Genomic DNA, 21650 nt, shown 5'->3' with positions numbered 1-21650 from the left:
AATCCAAGAGGAAGTTCATCATATGCACAGACAGCATGTCCTGTTTTCAGGTCTTAAAAAACTATAATAACTTCAATCACATTGGTGTAATCATAAGAAATATCCTGATTTCTCACCGCTATAAAATCAGAATCATGAGTGTACGAGGGCATTCATGCCCCAGCGGCAATATACAATAGCTGATACCACTGCCAAGGAGGATATAAGCATTACTCTTACTACCACATCAAATCTAATATCTAAAAATGATGTTTGTGGACTCATAGATCAGCAGAGTCAAATCAAACTAGTAGCTGACTGGGTTCACTATAGCCATCACTACTCCAGCATTTATCCTAATCGTACTGAATCGTACTATCATCCCTCCCATCTAACTATACCCTACACTCGTCTACGCATTGGTCACTGTGTAACCACTGATACATATCTACTACAAGGGAGGCAGTCAAGCCCGTGTCAATTTTGTAATACTCCAGTCAGTATAGATAAACAGGGCATCAGAATTTGTGCGGTCATGATGTGGTGTCGCTACTAATCAACCCTTTCGTTTCCAACATTCCCAAAATCTATAAATTTCTGAAGGACTCCGATTTTCTACGAAGTATATAAACCAGCAATTCTTCACCAGCCAGCTGAAAGCCTCCATTGCTGGCGCTGCGTTAACATTTTGTTTATTAAATCACTTTATTGCGGCCGCCGTAGACGAATGGGTTGGTGCGTGACTACCATTCGGAATTCAGAGAGAACATAGGTTCAAATCTCGATGAAACACCAAAATGAAGAACAAGTTTTTTCTAATAGCGGTCGCCCCTTGGCAGGCAATGGCAAACCTCCGAGTGCGTTTCTGCCATAAAAAGCTCCCCATAAAAAATATCTGCCATTCGCAATCGGCAAAAAACTAAAAATTAAAATAAAATAAAGAGATAAAAAAGATAAATTTCATGTAGCATCCGTAACTGTTTGGAGCGATCGTGCGAAAAAAATCGTTCCATGCAAATTAACCCACCCTAATGCATATACATACACTTGTAATTATTATACATTTAATTTTGTTTTCCACGGCTGTGTCTCTAATAATAGCAAAATAAAATTTATGAAAGTATCTACAAAAATCTCATTCAAATAATAGATAATTAATTGTACGTACACAGATTTTTTATAAATTACAATAAACTAAAACTACTTCTTTCTTTATGCATAAAATATGTTTCACATTCCGTTATGAACATATTGCGTGACACGCTTACACTTGAATTTAACAACGCTAATTCCACAACCCTACTAACTGCGCAACTCCACCTTCGTAGAGCACCTTTGGTTTTTTGCTGTCTATTTACAAATTCAGTTACACATCAAACTTATAGCTAAGGCCTTACAAATAAGCAGAAAGTATTTTTTGAAGCGATCACGTATGTATGTATGTACATCCCTTATAAATACTTTACAATTTGCCGCCACTGAGCCACATTTGTATTTGAGCAGAACTGCGTCCCTTCGTCTCCAACACCATGAAAGCCACGTACAATGTGGCCGTGAGCATGCAAAAGCCGAAAAACCAGAAAGTCATATCCGAACCCCAAGCGGTGATCATCGAGCCGAAGCATTTCGTCACCACGAAAACCGAGAACCAATTGGACATCACAGTCAACGCCACAGCAGTCGCCTTTACATCGGGCAAGAAGAGTTCGCCCATCATCATCCACGGTATGGGACCATAACCCACTGAGAAGACGATCATGAAGAGCACCACGCAAAGTAGTGGAAGCCAGCCAATAGACGAAACATCTTTGCCACTATCCTTCATTTGGAAGTAGATGCCCAAAACGGCTAGGCAAATAGTCATCATGGTGCTGCTAAAGAGTAAAAGCACCTTACGGCCAGCACGCTCGATCAGTAGGGAAGACGCTAGCGTCATAACGACTTGCACGAAGCCGACAATAATTGAGCAAACGGATGGGTCCAAAGTGCTGCCAGCCGATTGAAAGATGGGCACCGTATAGAAGATGACGGCATTGATGCCCGAGAATTGCTGGAAGAACATGAGCAACATGGAGATGATGAGACCATGGAAGGCGGCGCGATTACGGAAGAGATCCATGAAGGAGGCATCCGAGCCGGCCTGATCCAAGTCTGCTTGAATCATTTGTATGGCAGAGCGTGAGTCACAGTAGCGACCCCAAAGCCATTTCAATGACAGCGCAGCATCACCGCGACGACCCTAAAGAAAAAATGAAAAATAATTAAATCGAACAAAGTTGAATATTTTTATCTTAATAGTAGTATAGATAATAAATTTAATGCCAGTATTCTCAACTCACTTTTTTCAACAAATAGGTGGGCGTCTCTGGCAGTATCAGCATGCCAATGAACAGCGCAATCGGCACCATTAGACACAGTACACTCAGGGTGGTCCACGAGACTACTGCGCCAATGAGATAAACCAAAAGTATGCCAAAGGTCAGTAGCAGTTGGAAGAGTGTGCCCAGAGTGCCACGTATGCTCGTCTCCGCGATTTCAGATATGTACATCGGTGCGACTACACAGAAGCTGCCGGTTGAAACACCTACGAAGAAATTGTGCGTAAAATTTGCTCAAAATCAGGTTTTTCTAATCTTGGATTATCCCCTACCTATTACAAAACGTCCAAAGTACAACATTCCAGCCGATTTGGCAAAGATGATAGCCAGCCATGCCACAATGAAGGGTACATCCATGATAAGCGCGGTGTAGCGCCGGCCAATTGCATCAGCTATGTAACCAGTGGGTAGAGCGCCGACGAAGGCACCAATAGCAACCAAGGAACTGACCCATGTTTCTATAATGAAAAAAGAAAGTATTGTAAATAAGAGAGGCTAATTTTATTTTATATGTAAGAAGCATATTTCGTACAAAATGAGGAAACTAACGGGTGTGGCGGTCGAGATGTTTATAGGTTTACTATACGACTACAGCATCAAGACGCACACCACAAATAGGAGGAGGAGCTCGGCCAAATACACAAAAAGGGTGTACGCGCCAATGATATAAATATATATACGAGTAAATGGTCGGACTTGGAGGATGGTTCCATGTGTAGAAGTCCACGCAAGTGGGGAAAGTTACTGATCGCCATTCACCTGGGAGTGGCCAGGACGATTCTTCTACATATGGTCCAAGCAGCTCACAACGTCCGGGATTAGCCCACGTATCCTCTGGTTAGCTTCCGAACACCCGTTCGGGAGTGAGCTAACGTGAGAAGGCGAAGCATCCCAGCATAGCTGGTTGTGCGCTGGATTTGGGACCCGCCACTTAAAAAGCCCCCCCAATGAAAACAGCAACAAAGCCTCGGATGAGAACTTCCAACACTGATGACGACCCCTGCAAACGAAATAAGGAATACGATTTGAGGGCATGCACCTGGAATGTCCGGTCCCTTAATGGGGAAGGTGCCTCTGCCCGGCTGGTTGATGTCCTCGTGAGAGTAAAGGCTGACATCACTGCCATCCAAGAGATGCGATGGACGGGGCAAGGTAAGAAAAACATAGGACCTTGCGACGTCTACTACAGCTGCCATGTAAAGGAGCGCAAATTCGGTGTCGGATTTGTTGTGGGAGAGAGACTTCGTCGCCAAGTACTGTCGTTCACTCCGGTGGACGAGCGTCTCGCAATAATCCGCATCAAAGCGCGATTTTTTAACATCTCGCTAATTTGCGTCCACGCCCCGACGGAAGAGAAGGACGATGCGACCAAAGATTCTTTCTATGAGCGCTTGGAACGTTCCTATGAGCGCTGCCCCCGCCACGACATAAAAATCGTGCTTGGCGACTTCAACGCCAGGGTGGGCAAGGAGGGAATTTTTGGCCCCACAGTCGGAAAATTCAGCCTGCACAACGAAACATCCGGTAACGGACAGAGGCTGATCGACTTCGCCGGGGCTCGAAACATGGTAGTCTGCAGCACCAGATTCCAGCATAAAAAGATACACCAAGCTACCTGGCTGTCTCCTGATCGAAAAACACGAAACCAGATCGATCATGTTGTGATAGATGGAAGACACGCTTCTAGTGTATTAGATGTACGTACGATCCGAGGAGCCAACATGGCCTCGGATCATTACCTTGTTGCAGCCAAACTGCGCACACGTCTCTGTGCAGCAAAAAACGTACATTTACCTACGCAAAGAATGTTCGACATCGAAAAGCTGCAATCACAACAGACAGCCAGAAGATTCGCCACTCGACTCTCACTCCTACTCTCGGAGAGCACTGCCCAACACACCGGCATGCGCGAGCAATGGAGCAACATTTCTCGTTCCCTACGTACCTCCGCCGAAGAAGAAATCGGATTCCGGCGAGCCCGAAAAAACAATTGGTACGACGAGGAATGTCATGCTGCCGCCGAAAGAAAAGATGCCGCCTATAGAGTCACGCTGCGATCGGGCGAAACGCGAGCCATGTGGGATCGCTACAGAGAGCTGAAAAAGGAAGAGAGACGTATTATCCGACAGAAGAAACGAGAGGCCGAAATACGTGAGTGCGAGGAGCTTGAGATGCTGGCCAATAGGAACAACGCCCGAAAATTCTACCGGCGGCTTACAGAAGGTTTTAAGACCGGGGTGTTTTCCTGTAAGAACAAAGACGGCGATCTGGTGACTGACGTACAGAGCAATCTTAAATTATGGAGGGAACACTTCTCGAACCTGTTAAACAGTGACAGCTGCGCATGTCATAGAGAATGTGAAGATCCCGATACCCCAATCGTTGATGACGGAATTATCGTTCCGTTACCCGACCATGACGAGGTGAGAATAGCAATATCACGGCTAAAGAACAACAAAGCCGCGGGCGCCGACGGACTGCCGGCTGAGCTATTCAAACATGGCGGCGAGGAGCTGGTAAGGTGCATGCATCAGCTCCTATGCAAAATATGGTCGGATGAAAGCATGCCTGCCGATTGGAATTTAAGTGTGCTCTGCCCAATCCATAAGAAGGGGGATCCTGCAATTTGTGCCAATTACCGCGGGATTAGTCTTCTAAATATCGCCTATAAGGTTCTAGCGAGCGTATTGTGTGAAAGGCTGAAGCCCACCATCAACCAACTGATTGGACCTTATCAGTGTGGCTTCAGACCTGGAAAGTCTACCATCGACCAATTATACACAATACGCCAAATCTTGGAAAAGACCCATGAAAGGAGAATCGACACACACCATCTTTTCGTCGACTTCAAAGCTGCATTCGACAGTACGGAAAGGAGTTACCTGTATGCCGCTATGTCTGAATTTGGTATCCCCGCAAAACTAATACGGCTTTCCAAGATGACGTTGCTCAACACCAGCAGCGCCATCAGAATTGGGAAGGACCTCTCCGAGCCGTTTGATACCAAACGAGGTTTCAGACAGGGTGACTCGCTGTCGTGTGACTTCTTTAATCTGATGTTGGAGAGCATCGTACGAGCCGGAGAACTTAATCGCTCAGGCACAATATTTTATAAGAGCGTACAATTATTGGCGTATGCCGATGATATTGACATCATCGGCTTTAACAACCGCGCTGTTAGTTCTGCCTTCTCCAAACTGGATAAAGAGGCAAAGCGAATGGGTTTGGTGGTGAACGAGGAAAAAACGAAGTACCTCCTGTCTTCAAACAAACAGTCGGCGCATTCGCGTATCGGCACCAACGTCACTGTTGACAGTTATAATTTCGAGGTTGTAAAAGACTTCGTTTATTTAGGAACCAGCATTAACACCGATAACAATGTCAGCCTTGAAATCCAACGTAGAATCTCTCTTGCCAACAAGTGCTACTTTGGACTAAGTAGGTAACTGAGCAGTAAAGTCCTCTCGACGAACAAAACTAACACTCTACAAGACTCTCATCATGCCCGTCCTAACGTATGGCGCAGAAACGTGGACGATGACAACATCCGATGAAGCGACGCTTGGAGTGTTCGAGAGAAAGATTCTGCGTAAGATTTTTGGACCTTTGCACGTTGGCAACGGCGAATATCGCAGGCGATGGAACGATGAGCTGTATGAGCTTTACGGCGACATAGACATAGCGCAGCGAATAAAGATCCAGCGGCTTCGTTGGCTGGGTCATGTCGTCCGAATGGATACAAACGCTCCGGCTTTGAAAGTATTCGATGCGGTACCAGCTGGTGGTAGCAGAGGAAGAGGAAGGCCTCCTCTGCGTTGGAAAGATCAGGTGGAGAAGGACTTGGCTTCACTTGGTGTGTCCAATTGGCGCCGGTTAGCACGAGAAAGAAACGACTGGCGCGCTTTGTTAATCTCGGCCAAAATCGCGTAAGCGGTTATCGCGCCAATTAAGAAGAAGAAGAAATGGTCGGACTTATCAATGCACAGGGTTTTTGGTTGTATATTCTATAAAAGAATTTCGGGAACGGTTCATTTAAAAAGCGCGCATTACAAATATGTCAATTTTTTTTTTTTTTTGCTGAGTTTGAGGGGGATCTGTCAATAAGCTTGTTTTTGGCATTTAATTATATCAGTCGAACGCAGGTGTGCTCTGCGATTTTCACTATTAATCAAAATTTGTCTTAAATTATGTGTTTTGAACGGGATTTCGTGTGCCGAATCGGTGAAAATGTCGCAGGGAGCCTTTGGCGAGTGGGCTTTATCAAAAACTCGAAAAACAAGGGTCTACGAGTGGTATAAATCTGGTCGCCCATCAACGTCTTCAACTGATGAAAACGTCGACAAAGTCAAGGAAATGGTGCTGGAAAACCATCATTTAAATTTGAGGGAGGTAACTCGTGACCTTAGCATATTCGCGTGTCTCACGAATCAATTCACAACATTTTACACCATCCAAGAGAGCTGAATTTCTTAAAAACAAAATGCATTCGTAAAAGTGAATTGGGACCCAACATTTATCCAGTGCATTAGCGCATCATAACAGGTGACGAGACGTGGGTATATGAGTTAGACATGCAAATCAGTCAACAGGCGGCTGAATGGCGCTATCCACATGAGCCGAAACTCAAAAAACCACGTCAAAGTCGGTCAAAAGTGAAGGTCTCGCTACTCGTTTTCTTTGATTATCGTGGTGTTGTGCACTCGGAATTCATTCGAAATACTTCTACGGTAAGTAAACAACATTATTTGGAAGTTGTGCGACGTTTGAGACAGAAAGTGCATAGGAAACGGCCCAATTTTTGGCAAGAAAACTCATGGATCTTGCACCATGATAACGCACCGTCTCACAAAGCTTACACTTTTTTGACCAAAAACTCGACAAATATCATCGAACAATCACCGTATTTCTTGGATTTAGCCCCTGTGATTTTTTCCTTTTCCCAAAACTTAAATTGCCAAACAGTTATCAAAGCAAAATTGGCTCATTTGGCGCCGACTATTTCCACAATTTGCGCAGGAATTAACACAAAGTATGACTCAGTCAAACAGTGATCGAGGCTTTGAATACGCCATGATGCAGATCCAAACCAGGCAACTTCTATAAGAAGGAGATCAAATCTCTTGGGTGTGCTGATAACAATTCTTTGAGCTGGACATAGGAACATAGAGGGAAATGAAAATGCAGTTGAGCTTGCCAGGAAGAAGACTGAATTGGTTTCAGGGATATCCTACCCAGTCTTCGACATCCCTTGACTGTTAAAAGGTAATTGCACAAATAATTTCTTGCGAAATTGCAGAACAGATGGAGCTCCATGTACCATTTCGAAAACCCTTTGGCTCCAGTACAACAGGTGGAGGCCTCAGAAAGTCCTGGAGACTCCACGACATTCAATTTCTGAACACGTAGCTGTGTTTACCGGTCATTGGGCGATCGGCACACACGCAGAAAAGCTAAGTTCATCATTTAACCCCCATTACAGAAGCTGTAGGGACCTTTCAGAAAAGGAGACTGTTGAGCACTTTCCCTGTAAATGTCCGGGTTTGGCAGCTAGACGATTAGGGTTATTGGGTGCTCCTTTCTTACTCAGCCTGGGGAAGTGCGCCAAGCCAAATCCCCTCAATCTTCTCCATTATAACAATAGCTCTAGTTGGCTGTGGATATCTTCCGGGGGAAGGTCTCACAATGGCATCAAAACGGCGCTTAAGTGTTACTTGGGGAGTGCCGGACTGGTACTTCAACGATTTCACCTACCTATGACTAAACGATGTGCAGCCATTACAGCTAATGGTAGTGACTAAATATTTTATTGAATATATTCCGCATAATAAATATTATAAGTGCACATAATTCAGTTTCATAGAACCGAATTGGTCAAATACTTTCCAAGTTGTGGCTGTCACGCTTCTATTAACCAGACTGTATATGAGAAGAAACGTAGGGGTACGAATAGTGGATAGGACAAGTACAAATGCATCTATAAAAATTTAGATGTATGTGCAAACACGATTTCTGGGTTAACCACAAACATTTATACTTTTATGTGTGTAAATGAACTCTTACATAAAGTAAAAGCGAGTACAACTACTGGTATAGTGCATTGAATTTCTAATTTACTTAATGCAATGTATTTATAAAGTTCATGCTCGCATTTACGTTTGCTAGTTGGCTTGTGGTTTGGCTATAAATCAATTGAAATCAAAAACGTTTGTATATTTACTGCGCCAGCAGGGCGACAGAAGGCTCCGCTCTCACTTCAGAAGCACACGACTTGTCTGAGAGTGAAGAAATGCGGCGTTCAAAGGGAAAGAAGTGAATATTTTGACCTGCGGTTGATTGCATTTTAGTATAAACGACGCCGCCGCACACACCCACACGCTGCGATGGGTAAGCGCCAGTGAGTGCTTTCAAGTGGAGTGGACTACAACTGCTGCAAAATGAATAATAGGAATCCTTCCCACTACAAACATAATATGTATGAATACGTATGTATACAAATATGTTTGTATGTGTGTGTGTAAATCTGAAACAGTTAACTTTAATAAGGCAATTGACTTTAACTTTGGCAATAAAAGATGCAATCAATCAATTTGAAGTTAAAATTTCCCAGTGCGAATGCTAAATGAATTGACTTTTTATGTCTCTTGGGAAAAATGTTTACTTTTTTAATAAAATTAAGCCATAGATTGCGTGAATGCTAATAACTAGCAAATATATACGGCATGTCGTAGAACAGGGCTGAGCCAAAATACAGTAGCGGACACTGAAATCCTAGCACTTGTATAGGAGTCAATTACAGTTAAATCTCGACAGAATCTAATAGACTTTCCTTCTTGTATGTCACTTAGTACACATACCTTTATTTGTCATTATTTGGGTGTGCGATCGGTGAGCTGTGAATGAAGTGAAAAAATGCGGAATCATAAAAAATTAAAGCATGTGGTAGGTACGTAAGTGAAATGGCTGAGGCACGCCCTAAAGTGCCGATTTGGAACAATTTTGACGCCTCCAGCAGTCAAATATTCACAGCTAGCCAGAGCCGTTGATGTGATAGAGAAAATTGATTGAATTTATTTTGGGGCACTGCCCCGAGCAGTCGAAGAACGGAGCACCCAGGTGCCCACAGCTTCTGTAATGGGGGTTAAATGGGAAGCTTAACTTTTCTGCGTATGTGCGGATCGTCCAATGACTGGTAAACACAGCTATGAGTTCGGAAATTGAATGTCGTGGAGTCCCCAAGACTTTTTGAGTCCTCCGCCTATTGTAGTGGAGACAAAGAGTTCAATCTTTCCTGCGCTTTCCCGAGAAATTAGTTTTGCAATTTCGCTTTAAACAGTCAGGGGAGGCCGATGACTGTTTAGGAGATCCCTGAGATCAATTCAGTCTCCTTCCTGGGAAGCTAATCAGCAATTTCATTTCCCCCTATGTTCGTACGTCCTGGAACCTAGATCAGAGGAATCTTACAGCAGTTTCCTAGTTTGGATCTGCACCATGGCGTCGTCAGAGCCTTGATCGCGGCTTGACTATAGGAAAAATGTTCCCACGTACCCTAAGCATTTGGCATGACAATAGGACCGCAAAGACTTCTGCCTGAAAAACACTACCAGTATTTGGCCATGTAAGTGAAGACAGAAGTACCAGCTTCGGTGTAGATTTTCCGTTCGTTCCAATCCTGCCTAATTGGAAAAATTGCCCTGGCACGACCTTCAAACTCCAGATTACGGATAGTTTAGAGAAATACAGTGTGAACTGCGCAAAAATTCTACCATGTCGCTTGAGAGATTACCTTCAGAGGCCACCCTCCTTTAACCTGATTGCACTTTGAGCAGTTAATGAGATAAAGCTACAATTTTAAATTTGTATCTGGAAAACTACACTCTTCGGGAGTTTGTGCTAAAGTTCTATTTTTAAAAGCTATAACTTCCTCAAACTATGTAATTTCAACTTTCACGTAGCAAAAATAATACTTAAGAAATACTTTTTCAAATAAAATTTTAAAAACTCGTTTAATAAATGAGTTACAATTTCCACCGAACGTTATGTATTTTTTTCGAATTTTATATTAAAACAGCTAAGGGATATTTTTGCAACATCCTGATCAAAAAGTTCCCAGAATATATTCAGAAAAGTCCATCAAGTCTTCAACCTGCAAAATACTCCCCATCAAATGCAATGCACTTATGCCAGTGTCTCATCCAGCTCTCGAAACATTTCTGGAACTCAATTTTCAGTATAGCCATCAGAGAAGTGTTCGACTTTTCACATCATCCTTTCTTTTTTGACGAATTGTAAAGATGCGTTTGATGAATGTTGGGTCAGTTCAGTCTTGTAAATCATGTTTTTGGCGATGGTCGCTTTTTTGTTCAATGTTCAATGTCTTCTGCCAGCTTTCTGATGGTTATTGATTGATTTGTGACTACTGATCTACTATACTTTCACTTTATTGACGTTTTAATCAGTTTTCGATGTCGATGGCCTGCCACTATGTTCGAATCCTCTATGGACTCACGATCTCTTCTGAAGCGTTCATGCCACTCATAAACGGCTGCTCTCTTTTGAATATCATTGCCGATACAGTTTCCCAAAATGTCTATGGCTTTCACACCATTGAATCCATTTTTAACGCAATATTTAATACAAACTCTTCGTTGCAAATTCAAATCCATTTTTAAAACTATAAAAAATCGAAAATACGTACAGAGGCAGATTTACTCACTACAGCGGAACTTTTACGAATGCCAGGCAATGGCGATAAAATTGGGATGGAAATGTTAGTCTCAGATGTGACAACCTAATAAAAACACAGAACTCAAATCAGTTGACTTAGAGCATCACCTAGCGGTTGCTCCGGGAACAAAATTTTCACACGTTTTATTTGGAAATAATATCTAGGCGCGTATTTTGAAAGGCTCTTTAAGAATAAGAAGTAATTAATAAATTTTATTAATGCAAAATCATAGTAAGCATTTCAAGGTTTTATAACAAAAAATAGTATACCAATCTATTCAAAAATATTTGTTTTATTGCAGTTTAAAAATTATGTTTATTCAATTCATATTTTGCCTTATAAATGCGCCTCTTTTTTAAGGTTATGCAAAACTAAGTTTATGTCAAACAAAATCTACCAGGAGGGATCAGCTTCAAAATACAGTAAATTTTGTGGAAATCAGAGCATTCTATGCACAGTTATAAGCGTGCATACATACCTATCTTGAGTCTTTAATGTATAAAGATTTACAGATTTACTTACGTTGTTCAAGCGTTAACTGTAATCCCGAAGAATCCGCTGCTGGCGTTGCAGGTGTCGTCGAATTGGAGATAGTCGAATTTGTAATAGTCAAATTTGATTCCGTGCCAGTATTCGGTGGAGGGGCGCTTATTTGTGGCAACACCGGTGAAGTCCATGCTAATGCTGTGCCAGCGGATACAGCACCCAGGCAAACTGTGATAAATATTTAAAAATAATTATTAAAATATTTCAAAACCTTTTTCTATTACAATTTTTTTATTTCATTTTTACACATAAATACACATAGTCATTTATTGAAATTGAAAAGATTGACAATCTACTAACCACAAATTTTGGAAAAAAACAATTAATAAAATAAAAATAAAAAAATTTGCTAAATTTAATTTTGAGGCATAATTTTTGAAATTTGTATAGCTCGTTGCAGTTAGAATACACGTTCACAAACTTATGTATATACAAGTAGTTAGTTAACAGTTCGTTGTATAGACAGTGGAAATATAATTTAGCACTTACCAACCAGCGCTGCGAAGTACTGCATCTTCTTGGAGGTCTTAACCACACCGTCCTGCAGTGGGTCGTAAAGCATCGGATTACGCGCCCCGGGATCATTGTCCTCTTGACTGACGGTCTGTTAGGAAGAAAATTAAAAGTATGTTTTTAGTAATTTAAAATTTTTTTTTTTTTTACTTTTTAAAAAGGCAAATTCAAATAGAAAATCCTTATCTAATATTGAATTGATAATATTGAATTAAATATGAATATTGAATGTCGTAAAACAAGCTGTGTGAGAGGCAACCTTTTTCTCTTATTTAAAAAGCGCACATAAGCCAATATGTATGGAATATCGTGCGAGTGTTCGCCGTGACGTCGCAACAGTCGGTAGCAGAGATCCGAGAAAACTAATAGGACTATGAATAAGTTCGTGCGGTTTTACAACAGATGGCGTAACTTGATTATTATTCCATCGATCCACATTTCCAAACATTCATTGGAGAGCTACTGTCGTAAGGCACAAACGTCAGTATAAGTTTTTTATTTGAAGCGTAAACAACAATATTTTTACCACACTTGAAAATGTCGAATTTCGTGCCAAATAATGTGTTTTTGCGGGGAATTCTTCTTCATTATTTTAATATGAAGAAAAAAGCAGCCGAAAGTCATCGTATCTTGGTGGAAGTTTATGGTGAGCATGCTCTATCTGAGCGAACGTGCCAGAAGTGGTTTGCACGCTTTAAAAGTGGTGATTTTGGCTTGGAAGACGAAGAACGCGAGGGTGCGCCGCCAAAGTTCATGGATACCGAATTGGAGGAATTGCTCGATCAAGATCCGGCTCAAACGCAAGAAGAGGTTGCAAAAACTTTGGGAGTTGATCAATCAACCATTTCCAAACGTTTAAAAGCCATGGGAATGATCCGAAAGGTAGGCCATTGGGTGCCGTATGAATTGAAGCCAAGAGACGTTGAACGCCGTTTTATGGCATGCGAACAACTGCTTCAACGGCACAAAAGAAAGGGTTTTTTGCATCGAATTGTGACTGGCGATGAAAAGTGGGTCCATTACGACAATCCAAAACGTCGGGCAACGTATGGATACCCTGGCCATGCTTCAACATCGACGTCGGCGCAGAATATTCATGGCCTGAAGGTTATGCTGTGTATCTGGTGGGACCAGCTGGGTGTTGTGTATTATGAGCTACTGAAACCGAATGAAACGATTACGGGGGATGTCTACCGACGACAATTGATGCGTTTGAGCCGAGCACTGCGAGAAAAACGGCCGCAATACGCCGATAGACACGACAAAGTTATTTTGCAACATGACAATGCTCGGCCACATGTTGCACAAGTGGTCAAAACATACTTAGAAACGCTCAAATGGGATGTCCTACCCCACCCGCCGTATAGTCCAGACCTTGCGCCATCCGATTACTATCTCTTCCGATCGATGCAACATGGCCTGGCTGACCAGCACTTCCGTAATTACGATGAAGTCAAAAAATGGGTCGATTCGTGGATTGCGGCAAAACCGACCGAAAAAAAAACCGCACGAACTTATTCATAGTCCTATTAATTATCAATGATACTGTTGTATGAATTCGGACTTATATTTTATACTCGTATTATTATATTGATTAATATATTTTTATATTGATTTGTAGAACATCAGCCGATTGTGGTTTCTTGGCAGAGATCTGCAACTCTGCAATCTCACAATAAAAAATAAGAAAAGAAAACAAATTTTTCTTACTATGGCTTAAGGCTGTAATATATTTTTTATATGTATAACTTCTCTAGTCAGCTCAAGGTGAAATGATTTTAGTTGAGCTTAGAAACATTCATGTTTTTTTTTAGATTACCAGATAGCAGCCCGAAAAAGCAGAGCACAAGCACCCTCCGTTAATTAATTAAAAATATGTCGTTTAGTTTAAACAACATGGAAGTCTTTCATTACTTTCTTGCATAGTGAAAGTTGGCGTACGTTTTTCGCAAAGATATTCCAGCTATGAGCCGATCTTTTGGGACCCTAAATAACCAGCTTTGCACTGACAATCCTTTAGGTAAAAAACTTTCTGCATGCCCAACTTACATTGTGGCATCACAGTCTGCAGAAAAATAGTTGTCCGATAGTTCTCATTTATCCTCTTAAACTTCTCTGTACTCACTATATCTCAAGATATCAGTAACCTAATCATTGTTTCTTCTTAGTAGTCTTTTCTTGCCTGTACGCCAGGAGTTTAATCCAAGTTCCTTCAAATTTCTTCATACAAAAATGTTTCTTAAGTTAAGTTAAGTTAATGCAGTTGCCACTCTCCATAAGAATGTAAAGGGGTCTACTTGGGTCTAGAGGTTCACTGTGATATCACTAGTTTAGGTCCAAGTTCTCCCTTTAACTCCCAATGTGGTAAAACCACTTCGGCACTCTAGCAAAGCACGAAAAGCTGCCTTTTGTGAGTTTCCTTCTCTTAAGCGCTTATTAAACTGTCGCACAATGGGGACTTTTAGACCAATTTGGGGTAAAACTCCTAGAGGATCCACGATGTAATCTTGAATACTCACCGGAAAAAAATGGTATATACATTTTTGTGGTTGTTAAATTATAAATAAAAATAAATTCTACACATCTCCATTTATGGAACAACATCAAGACATCGCAAATGTGAGGAGGAGCTCAGTCAAGCACTAAAAAAGGATGTGCGCACCAATAATATATACGAGAGTTGCCTTTTATAATTCTGGACTTAGGCGCCTTCAGATATTTCCATTGGAAAGTGTGACAAATATTACCGCAAACGCACTTAAAACATGTTGATGTGTGATTAATACATTGTGTAAAATAAGTACCCGGAATTTAAAAAAAAAACACATTTTTTCATATTATTCATCATTATTTGTTGGATCGCCTTCAAAATAGGCTCCTTTTGAGCCGATACAAATATTCCAACGAACAACCCAGTCATCCATGGCCCGCTGGTAGGCCGGCGCCGGGATGGCCTTCAGCTCCTTTAGCGAATTTTTTTTAATGTCTTCAATCGACTCAAAACGCCTTCCCCGAAGTGGCAATTTTAGTTTTGGGAAGAGAAAAAAGTCACAGGGTGCGAGATCTGGCGAATACGGTGGCTGTTCGATAGTATTTATTAAGTTTTTGGTCTTGTATTCGCGTACAATCAAGGCTCGGTGCGATGGCGCGTTGTCGTCGTGCAGAATTCACGAATTGTCCTTCCACAATTCGGGCCGTTTACGGCGAATGGCTTCACGTAAACGCCTTAAAACGGATAAATAATATTCCTTATTAACCGTTTGGCCCTCTGGAAGGAACTCAGAGTGCACCACGCCTTGGTAATCAAAGAAAACCGTGAGCATAACCTTCACTTTTGACCGGCTTTGGCGTGGTTTTTTTGGATACGGCTCGTTCTCGAAGCGCCATTCAGACGATTGCTGACTGGTTTGCATATCGTACTCGTAGACCCATGTCTCATCACCAGTTATTGTGCGTTTCATGAACGTAGGGTCCGTATTAGCTCGGGAAACCATGTCTTCAGAGACCTCCTTCCGATGCTCTTTTTGCAAAAATCCATAGTAAAATTCGCCAAGTAAACAAAAGATCAACTCACTTTGACTGCAGAATAAAACACACTAAGTAATAGATTCCGTTCTAATAAGGCTTGTGCATTCAAGGACATGTGTACCAACATGAAAAAACCAAATTTGAAGTGTCAGGTATTCCCGGGAGAGTTTAAATTATAAATTCCGGGGTACTTATTTTACACAATGTATTAGACCATTGAACGTGAACATTTTCATACGAATATATTTCGCACTTTTCCACCTACAAGATAAAAATGCATCGGTGAAATAAAATCATTTTACGGCGAGCAAACATCAACCTTTTTTAGCTGCATCCATAAAAAGCTGCTATACTACAATGGATTTTCTCGTGGTCTCTATTCTCTCACTAACAAATTCCGAGACCAGAGTTCAAAACCAGTTGTTTTGTCAGAAAATATCGATGCTGAGCGCGAAATAATTGAGAATGATTATAATGTCACACACCGGAGATTCTAGCATCCTTGACCATTTGTATGACGAGCATCAATAAGATTTGGACAGATTACCTGGTAAAAAAAAAACGTGTGATCGCCTTGGCGCCTTCGTGTCTTGGCCAATATGGAGAAACCATTTGGAAAAGAATAAAACCGCTTGACCTGAAATATAAAGAGCAGCCCTCGTATATATGTAAATATGCATATATACTTATGTGGTATATACCTATACTCTAATATTTCTACAACTGAAAAAAACCAATGGATATTTGCTTTAGTGCAAAGGCTCAGTCCAAAGTACAAAAATTTAGCAATGAGCAACTACATTTTCGAAATTGAAGAAATGTCAGTATTTTCGTTAGCATCCAATTTACTCAAAATAAGTCAACCTGCTGTGCTTGCGTTAGAATTTTTCAAAAACTAGCTGGCAAATCGACTTGCTGTCCTTATCAATTGGTTGGCGTTTGTGGAATTTGCAAGTTCAAGTTCATTGACGTTGTCGTTGTCGTAGATAAAAGTTGTGTGGCTTTTTTTTTCTTTTTGTTGTATTTCAAAAATAATTTAAACATTTATTTTTTATTTCTATTTGCATTTTTTATTGCACTTTAATTTTATATGAATATTTGATTTTCTTTGCATTTAATTTCTCTTTTCTGCTTCGTTCCTGAACCATTTCGAAGCGCATACACAGCACATGCTGCTTACTGCGCCCCCCTTTAGTGGGGGTAATGACGTTGCTAAATTTAAAAATGCTAAATGCTCTCACTACGTTCCTCACGTGCCTGCGAATTAGCGTAAGAGGCACAGAGGCGCCTCAGAAGCAGCGACATCAGCAAACAGCAACAGTTTCGTGATGCAATCAAAGGCAGCGCCAAAGCAAAGTTGACCATCAAATAATAAAAATACACATTCAGAGGGTAGACTGCTTGCTATGTATGTATGTGAGCGCTCGATGTGTTTGTGGCGTATTTTTAAAACTCTGTGGGCGTGTCAAATACCAACCTGGCAAGCAGGCAAAAGCCTCAATGGTGAACATGAAAAATTTTAGATCCATAAAAACTTAATTACCGACGAAAAGTTTGGACCAAATAACAAAATCTCTATATGTGCGGATGTGTGTACGAGTATGTATTTATTTTCTTAGTATTTTGTAAAAATTCTTTTGGCTCGGAGCCATATACGCAAAATCATTAAATGCAACGCGCATCCAACGCTACAAAGTTCTTTACTTTATAAACAAAAATATATTTACGAGGGTGAGCATACTGGTTTTAGAAAACTGGCTCTGCGTTGGTTTTGCTATAGTTTTCCTATATGATTTTTAAACAAAAGGGCAGTTTGCAATTAAGTGCAAATACGAATATCGAGAAATTTCTTCCAGATAAAGCACCTGTTCGGAAGTCTTTTATATGGAAGAAAAAAAAAAAGGTCAACACCTTAGCGAAAAGAAAGTGTCAAAAATCAATGCGAATTTTGAGCGACTTGAAACTTTCAATTCATTTACTAATATTAAATGGGCTATAAAATTGCATACTCAGAATACTCCTAAAGACTCTGAACAAAAGTTGGAAATTTTTGTTTTATTTATTTTTATTATTTATTTGTTTAAATTTATAAAATTTTTTTGCATTTAATACAAAGTTTCGCCCTTTCAATTATATGGTTTTTGCTGTAGAACTATACTTTTATTATAAAAACATAAAAAATAAATAAATATAAATATTTCATCGCACTCATAGTTGCCATGTTCGTGATACCAGATTATTTGCTATTGATCCTGAACTGAAATTTCAAAAGTCCGGTTTTCCGGCTCAGCCAAAAAAAAATCATGCGACCCTTACTAGATTTTCAAAAATTCCATTAATAGATCACCCCAAGATTTCTATAAATTTATGTTAGAGGCGTCAATCCCGGAAGAGCAGATCAAAAGAGAAATTCAAAAAATAATATAAAATTTTTTGTTTAGGTAAAGCCCAGAAGTAATTTAATTACCGTAAAAACTCGGGTACCAAATACTCAAATTGGAAAAAATAGTCGCGATATTCGTTCAAATGTATTTAGAAAGAGTTAGTTATTTCTTATTTAAAAAAAAAAAAACATATTTTTAATACGCCAAAACCATTAAATCCGCGCCGATGTCTGAAAAAAAAATCTCCGGCAACAGCATCATTTCCGCTTAATCGACCATTTGAAGTAATTTATAATTACTTTTGCATATCCAAGCGGGTGAAAGTTGCACTGAAAATTGTGTTATTTAGTTGAGTAGGCAAACAAAACGCTATTTATATAAGTTCCTATGGTTCCGCAAGGGCAAAAAGAGCCACTTGTTTAGAGAAATGTTATAGATTTACATACTTTCTTTTGTGCTCAAAATGTTCAAAATGAAAGAGCGAACCGAGTTGCTCAGCACACAGGCCCAGGAGGTAACAAAAATCAGAAGTGTTTAAAAAAATTTTAAATGCGACCTCAACTCACCGAAAACAAAGTCTTTGCTATGAAAATCAATAAAGCACAAGGTCTGACGCTTCAAGGTCGGACGCCTGTACACATCGCATGCAAAATTGCCGTTGCACGTACCGCATCAGACTGAGTGGCTCGGGCGATAGGCTCGACCTCACTTATGGGCACTCAAGTATCCTAAGAAACTTTGAGCTCATCCCCTTATCGACGGTTCAATGTACACCCTCGCTTAGTCAAAGCGAATATTTCTCCACTTACATTCCATCAAAGGAAGAGTGGACGTGGGGTTACATTACGAGACAGGATCGGGTGAACCTGTCACGGATAGATCGAAGTTGGAAGGAAAGGTGGGCGGAGGTGTATTCTGCACGGAGCTTCCCATACGAATCAAATTGAGGTTACCGAACCGTTGCAGTGTGTTCCAAGCAGAGGTAGTCGCAATCGAAGAAGCAGCTGATTGGCTACTCACTTACGTATTGACTTTCAAGAAAGGAAATATTTGACATACGGCTCCTCTGGGCATCTAGTCACAGCAACATTGCTGGAAACTGTGAGGCGGATGAACTGACCAGACAAGGGACATGTGGGCTAGTTTTCCCGCGAAGGGAGAGGATTGTGATACACTGGACCACCTGCGGTATGTTCTTCTGAGATTGACAAAATCCAACCTCTCGAACTTTGTGGATGTTCTTACTGGCCTTGATATTGAAAATTTGATGAGCTTCAACAGCAGCAGAAAAAAATTGTGTCCCGAGAGGAATCCCGAAATCTCGAGATTATACTAAAATTATCACGAAAACAACAATTACCCCAAATATTGGCGTATTTTACATAAATATGTATACATTGCATGTATGTATTCACATTTATACGAGCACATCACTTATTTTGGTTCGCATTGAAAAGCGCCAGCGCAGGTGCACACTCATCATCGTAGTAGTTTTGACTGCAGCGTTGGTGTTGTTTTGAAAATTTTGTTGGCAAAACATTTGTAAATATTGGTTTAGAGTATAATCGAGTATAATCGTACATATTTGCATAGGGGGGCATAGAAACATACGTGCATAGCCAATGGCGGCCGAGTTTATATAAATTTGAAAACGTGTCGTCTTTGGCTTGCTTATACAAATTGGTTTTCAGCCATATACAAATAAAACAAAAGTTCAAAAAAATTGCATATGAAAGACTAAAAACAAAAATTTTATTAATTTGGCTTAATTTTAAACTTGCATACATATAAACATGCCCGAGTGTATTTATTTCATGATAATGCTTCTCATAAGTAAAGTCCATACACCATTCACAAATGGCATCCCACTTAGAGAACATCAAGGTGCATATCATAAATTGGATGAAGAGCTCGGTCAAGCACCTAACACAATGGAGATATGCGCCACTTATGTATATGTATATGCAAACACGTATATATGTATATAACACATGAGCTTAAATGTCCTGGGCGTAACAAAGAAAAAATTCAAAATTAGCTTTATTGCCCATCAAGAACAACGCAATTATTCCAGCACCCCTCTAACATTTCAATACCACTTTCGTAGAGCGATTTATCCTTGTCTCAAAATAGGCACCAGTTTCAGCGATAACCTCTTCATTCGACCGAAATTTCTTACCGGCGAGCATTTTTTTATAGGTCTGCGTTGGTAGTCAAATCTACCGGATACGGTGATGTGGGAGCAAATTCGAAGTTCAATTCAAGTAGTTTTGTCATTATTTTGATTGACTTGTGACTCTGTGCCTTGATGAAACAAAATTTTTTCTTTGCCATATGCGCAATCTCCAATAACGGCATGTAATATTTACTGTTGATGGCATCTCGCTTCTCAAGAGAGTCGATGAATACGAGTATTACACCACCTTTCCAAACGATTGTTGTGCGTTCGGGTGCTTCGGACGAGGTTCACCAGTTGCTGTCGACTCAGATGTCGATCGTTTTGATTCCGGAATGAAGTGATAGATCCATGTTTCATGGTGTATTACGTTTAAACATGGCCAAACACTGCTCAGAATTATCTAGAGTGAGCAAACGCTGCACTCACTTTAAACAGAGCTTTCTCATAGTCAAATGCTCACACAATATAAAGCAAACTCGTTCTTTTGATATCTCTATGAAGTCAGTTAATCACTTTTCGATCATTCAAAACGATTTTGTGAATTTTTGGATGTTTTCTGCTGTTACCGCCTCATTTGTTGCATATCGGGTGCCTCTACAACCACGTTTGAAGTAGGCAAATCATAGTTTTATTGTTGTTTGTGATGGAGCGGAGTCCCATAACACTTTTCAAGACATTGCTTTGCTTGAATGGTATTTTTTCCAAATGAGGAAGCAGTGTAAAATGAAAACACGAAATTCTTTTTGATCCATTTCAAAATAACAAAAGTAGTAGCGTCACTCTCAGCACAAAACCTCACGAATTAATGAATAGAAATTTTAACAGCTATCTATCTAAGGTTAGTACTAACTAAAAAAGAGATGAAAGCAATAAAACTAGTGCCATCTATGTATTAGGCCCGGACTTTTCAGCCCATGTGTTATTCAAGTTTCCAACTTTGTAGAAAAAGTATACAAATTTCACAAACTTTTCATGACAACCTCACGGTTCGTATTAAAATTTATGGAAAACTAAAATTTCTATTGTAGAAAAAATGTTGGTATGCAGTTTTATAGTTTATCAAATTTTAGTTTGAAAATGCAAGTTTGAAGTTTCTGTAGAATCATCTTAATGTTTGTATAATATTTGTTACAATGTTACGCGCTTTCTTCTATATTAAAAATTACTTTGAAATAATTTTGAAGATGATAGAGGCTCAAGTACTGGAAGTTCTGTAAGCGCACAGCTCAGCGTTTCAAATACGAATTGCTCAAACCAAATAAAAACTGCAGGTTTTAAATTTAAATTTCAGATTAATTTACCAATATAATATAATATAAAGGGTGGTTAAATTTCAAGGGCCGACGTTGTTGTTGTGTGGTTCACACCTAAACGTCAACGACACCGTTGGACTTCTTTCTTTGGGGTTGCTTGAAAGA

The 21650-nt window shown here is 40.3% G+C and overlaps 1 protein-coding gene across 2 annotated transcripts in view; it reads right to left on the bottom strand.

Moving 5' to 3' along the window:
- Nucleotides 1–1026: 1026 nt before the first annotated feature.
- The window catches only part of LOC128855313 (facilitated trehalose transporter Tret1-2 homolog), a 54576-nt gene continuing 33952 nt past the window's right edge, over nucleotides 1027–21650 (bottom strand). For both annotated transcript variants that reach the window (XM_054090114.1, XM_054090115.1), the window contains exons 2-6: nucleotides 12118–12232; nucleotides 11605–11796; nucleotides 2630–2815; nucleotides 2319–2563; nucleotides 1027–2218 (exon numbers count right to left, since the gene is read on the bottom strand). In XM_054090114.1, the coding sequence (XP_053946089.1) occupies nucleotides 1442–2218; nucleotides 2319–2563; nucleotides 2630–2815; nucleotides 11605–11796; nucleotides 12118–12232 (1515 nt within the window). In that variant the 3' untranslated portion in view covers nucleotides 1027–1441. The remainder of the gene's footprint in view (nucleotides 2219–2318; nucleotides 2564–2629; nucleotides 2816–11604; nucleotides 11797–12117; nucleotides 12233–21650) is intronic.

Source organism: Anastrepha ludens, chromosome 2 (genome assembly GCF_028408465.1).
Source record: "Anastrepha ludens isolate Willacy chromosome 2, idAnaLude1.1, whole genome shotgun sequence".
Lineage (NCBI taxonomy): Eukaryota > Metazoa > Arthropoda > Insecta > Diptera > Tephritidae > Anastrepha > Anastrepha ludens.
This window is presented reverse-complemented; position numbering and strand designations above follow the sequence as displayed.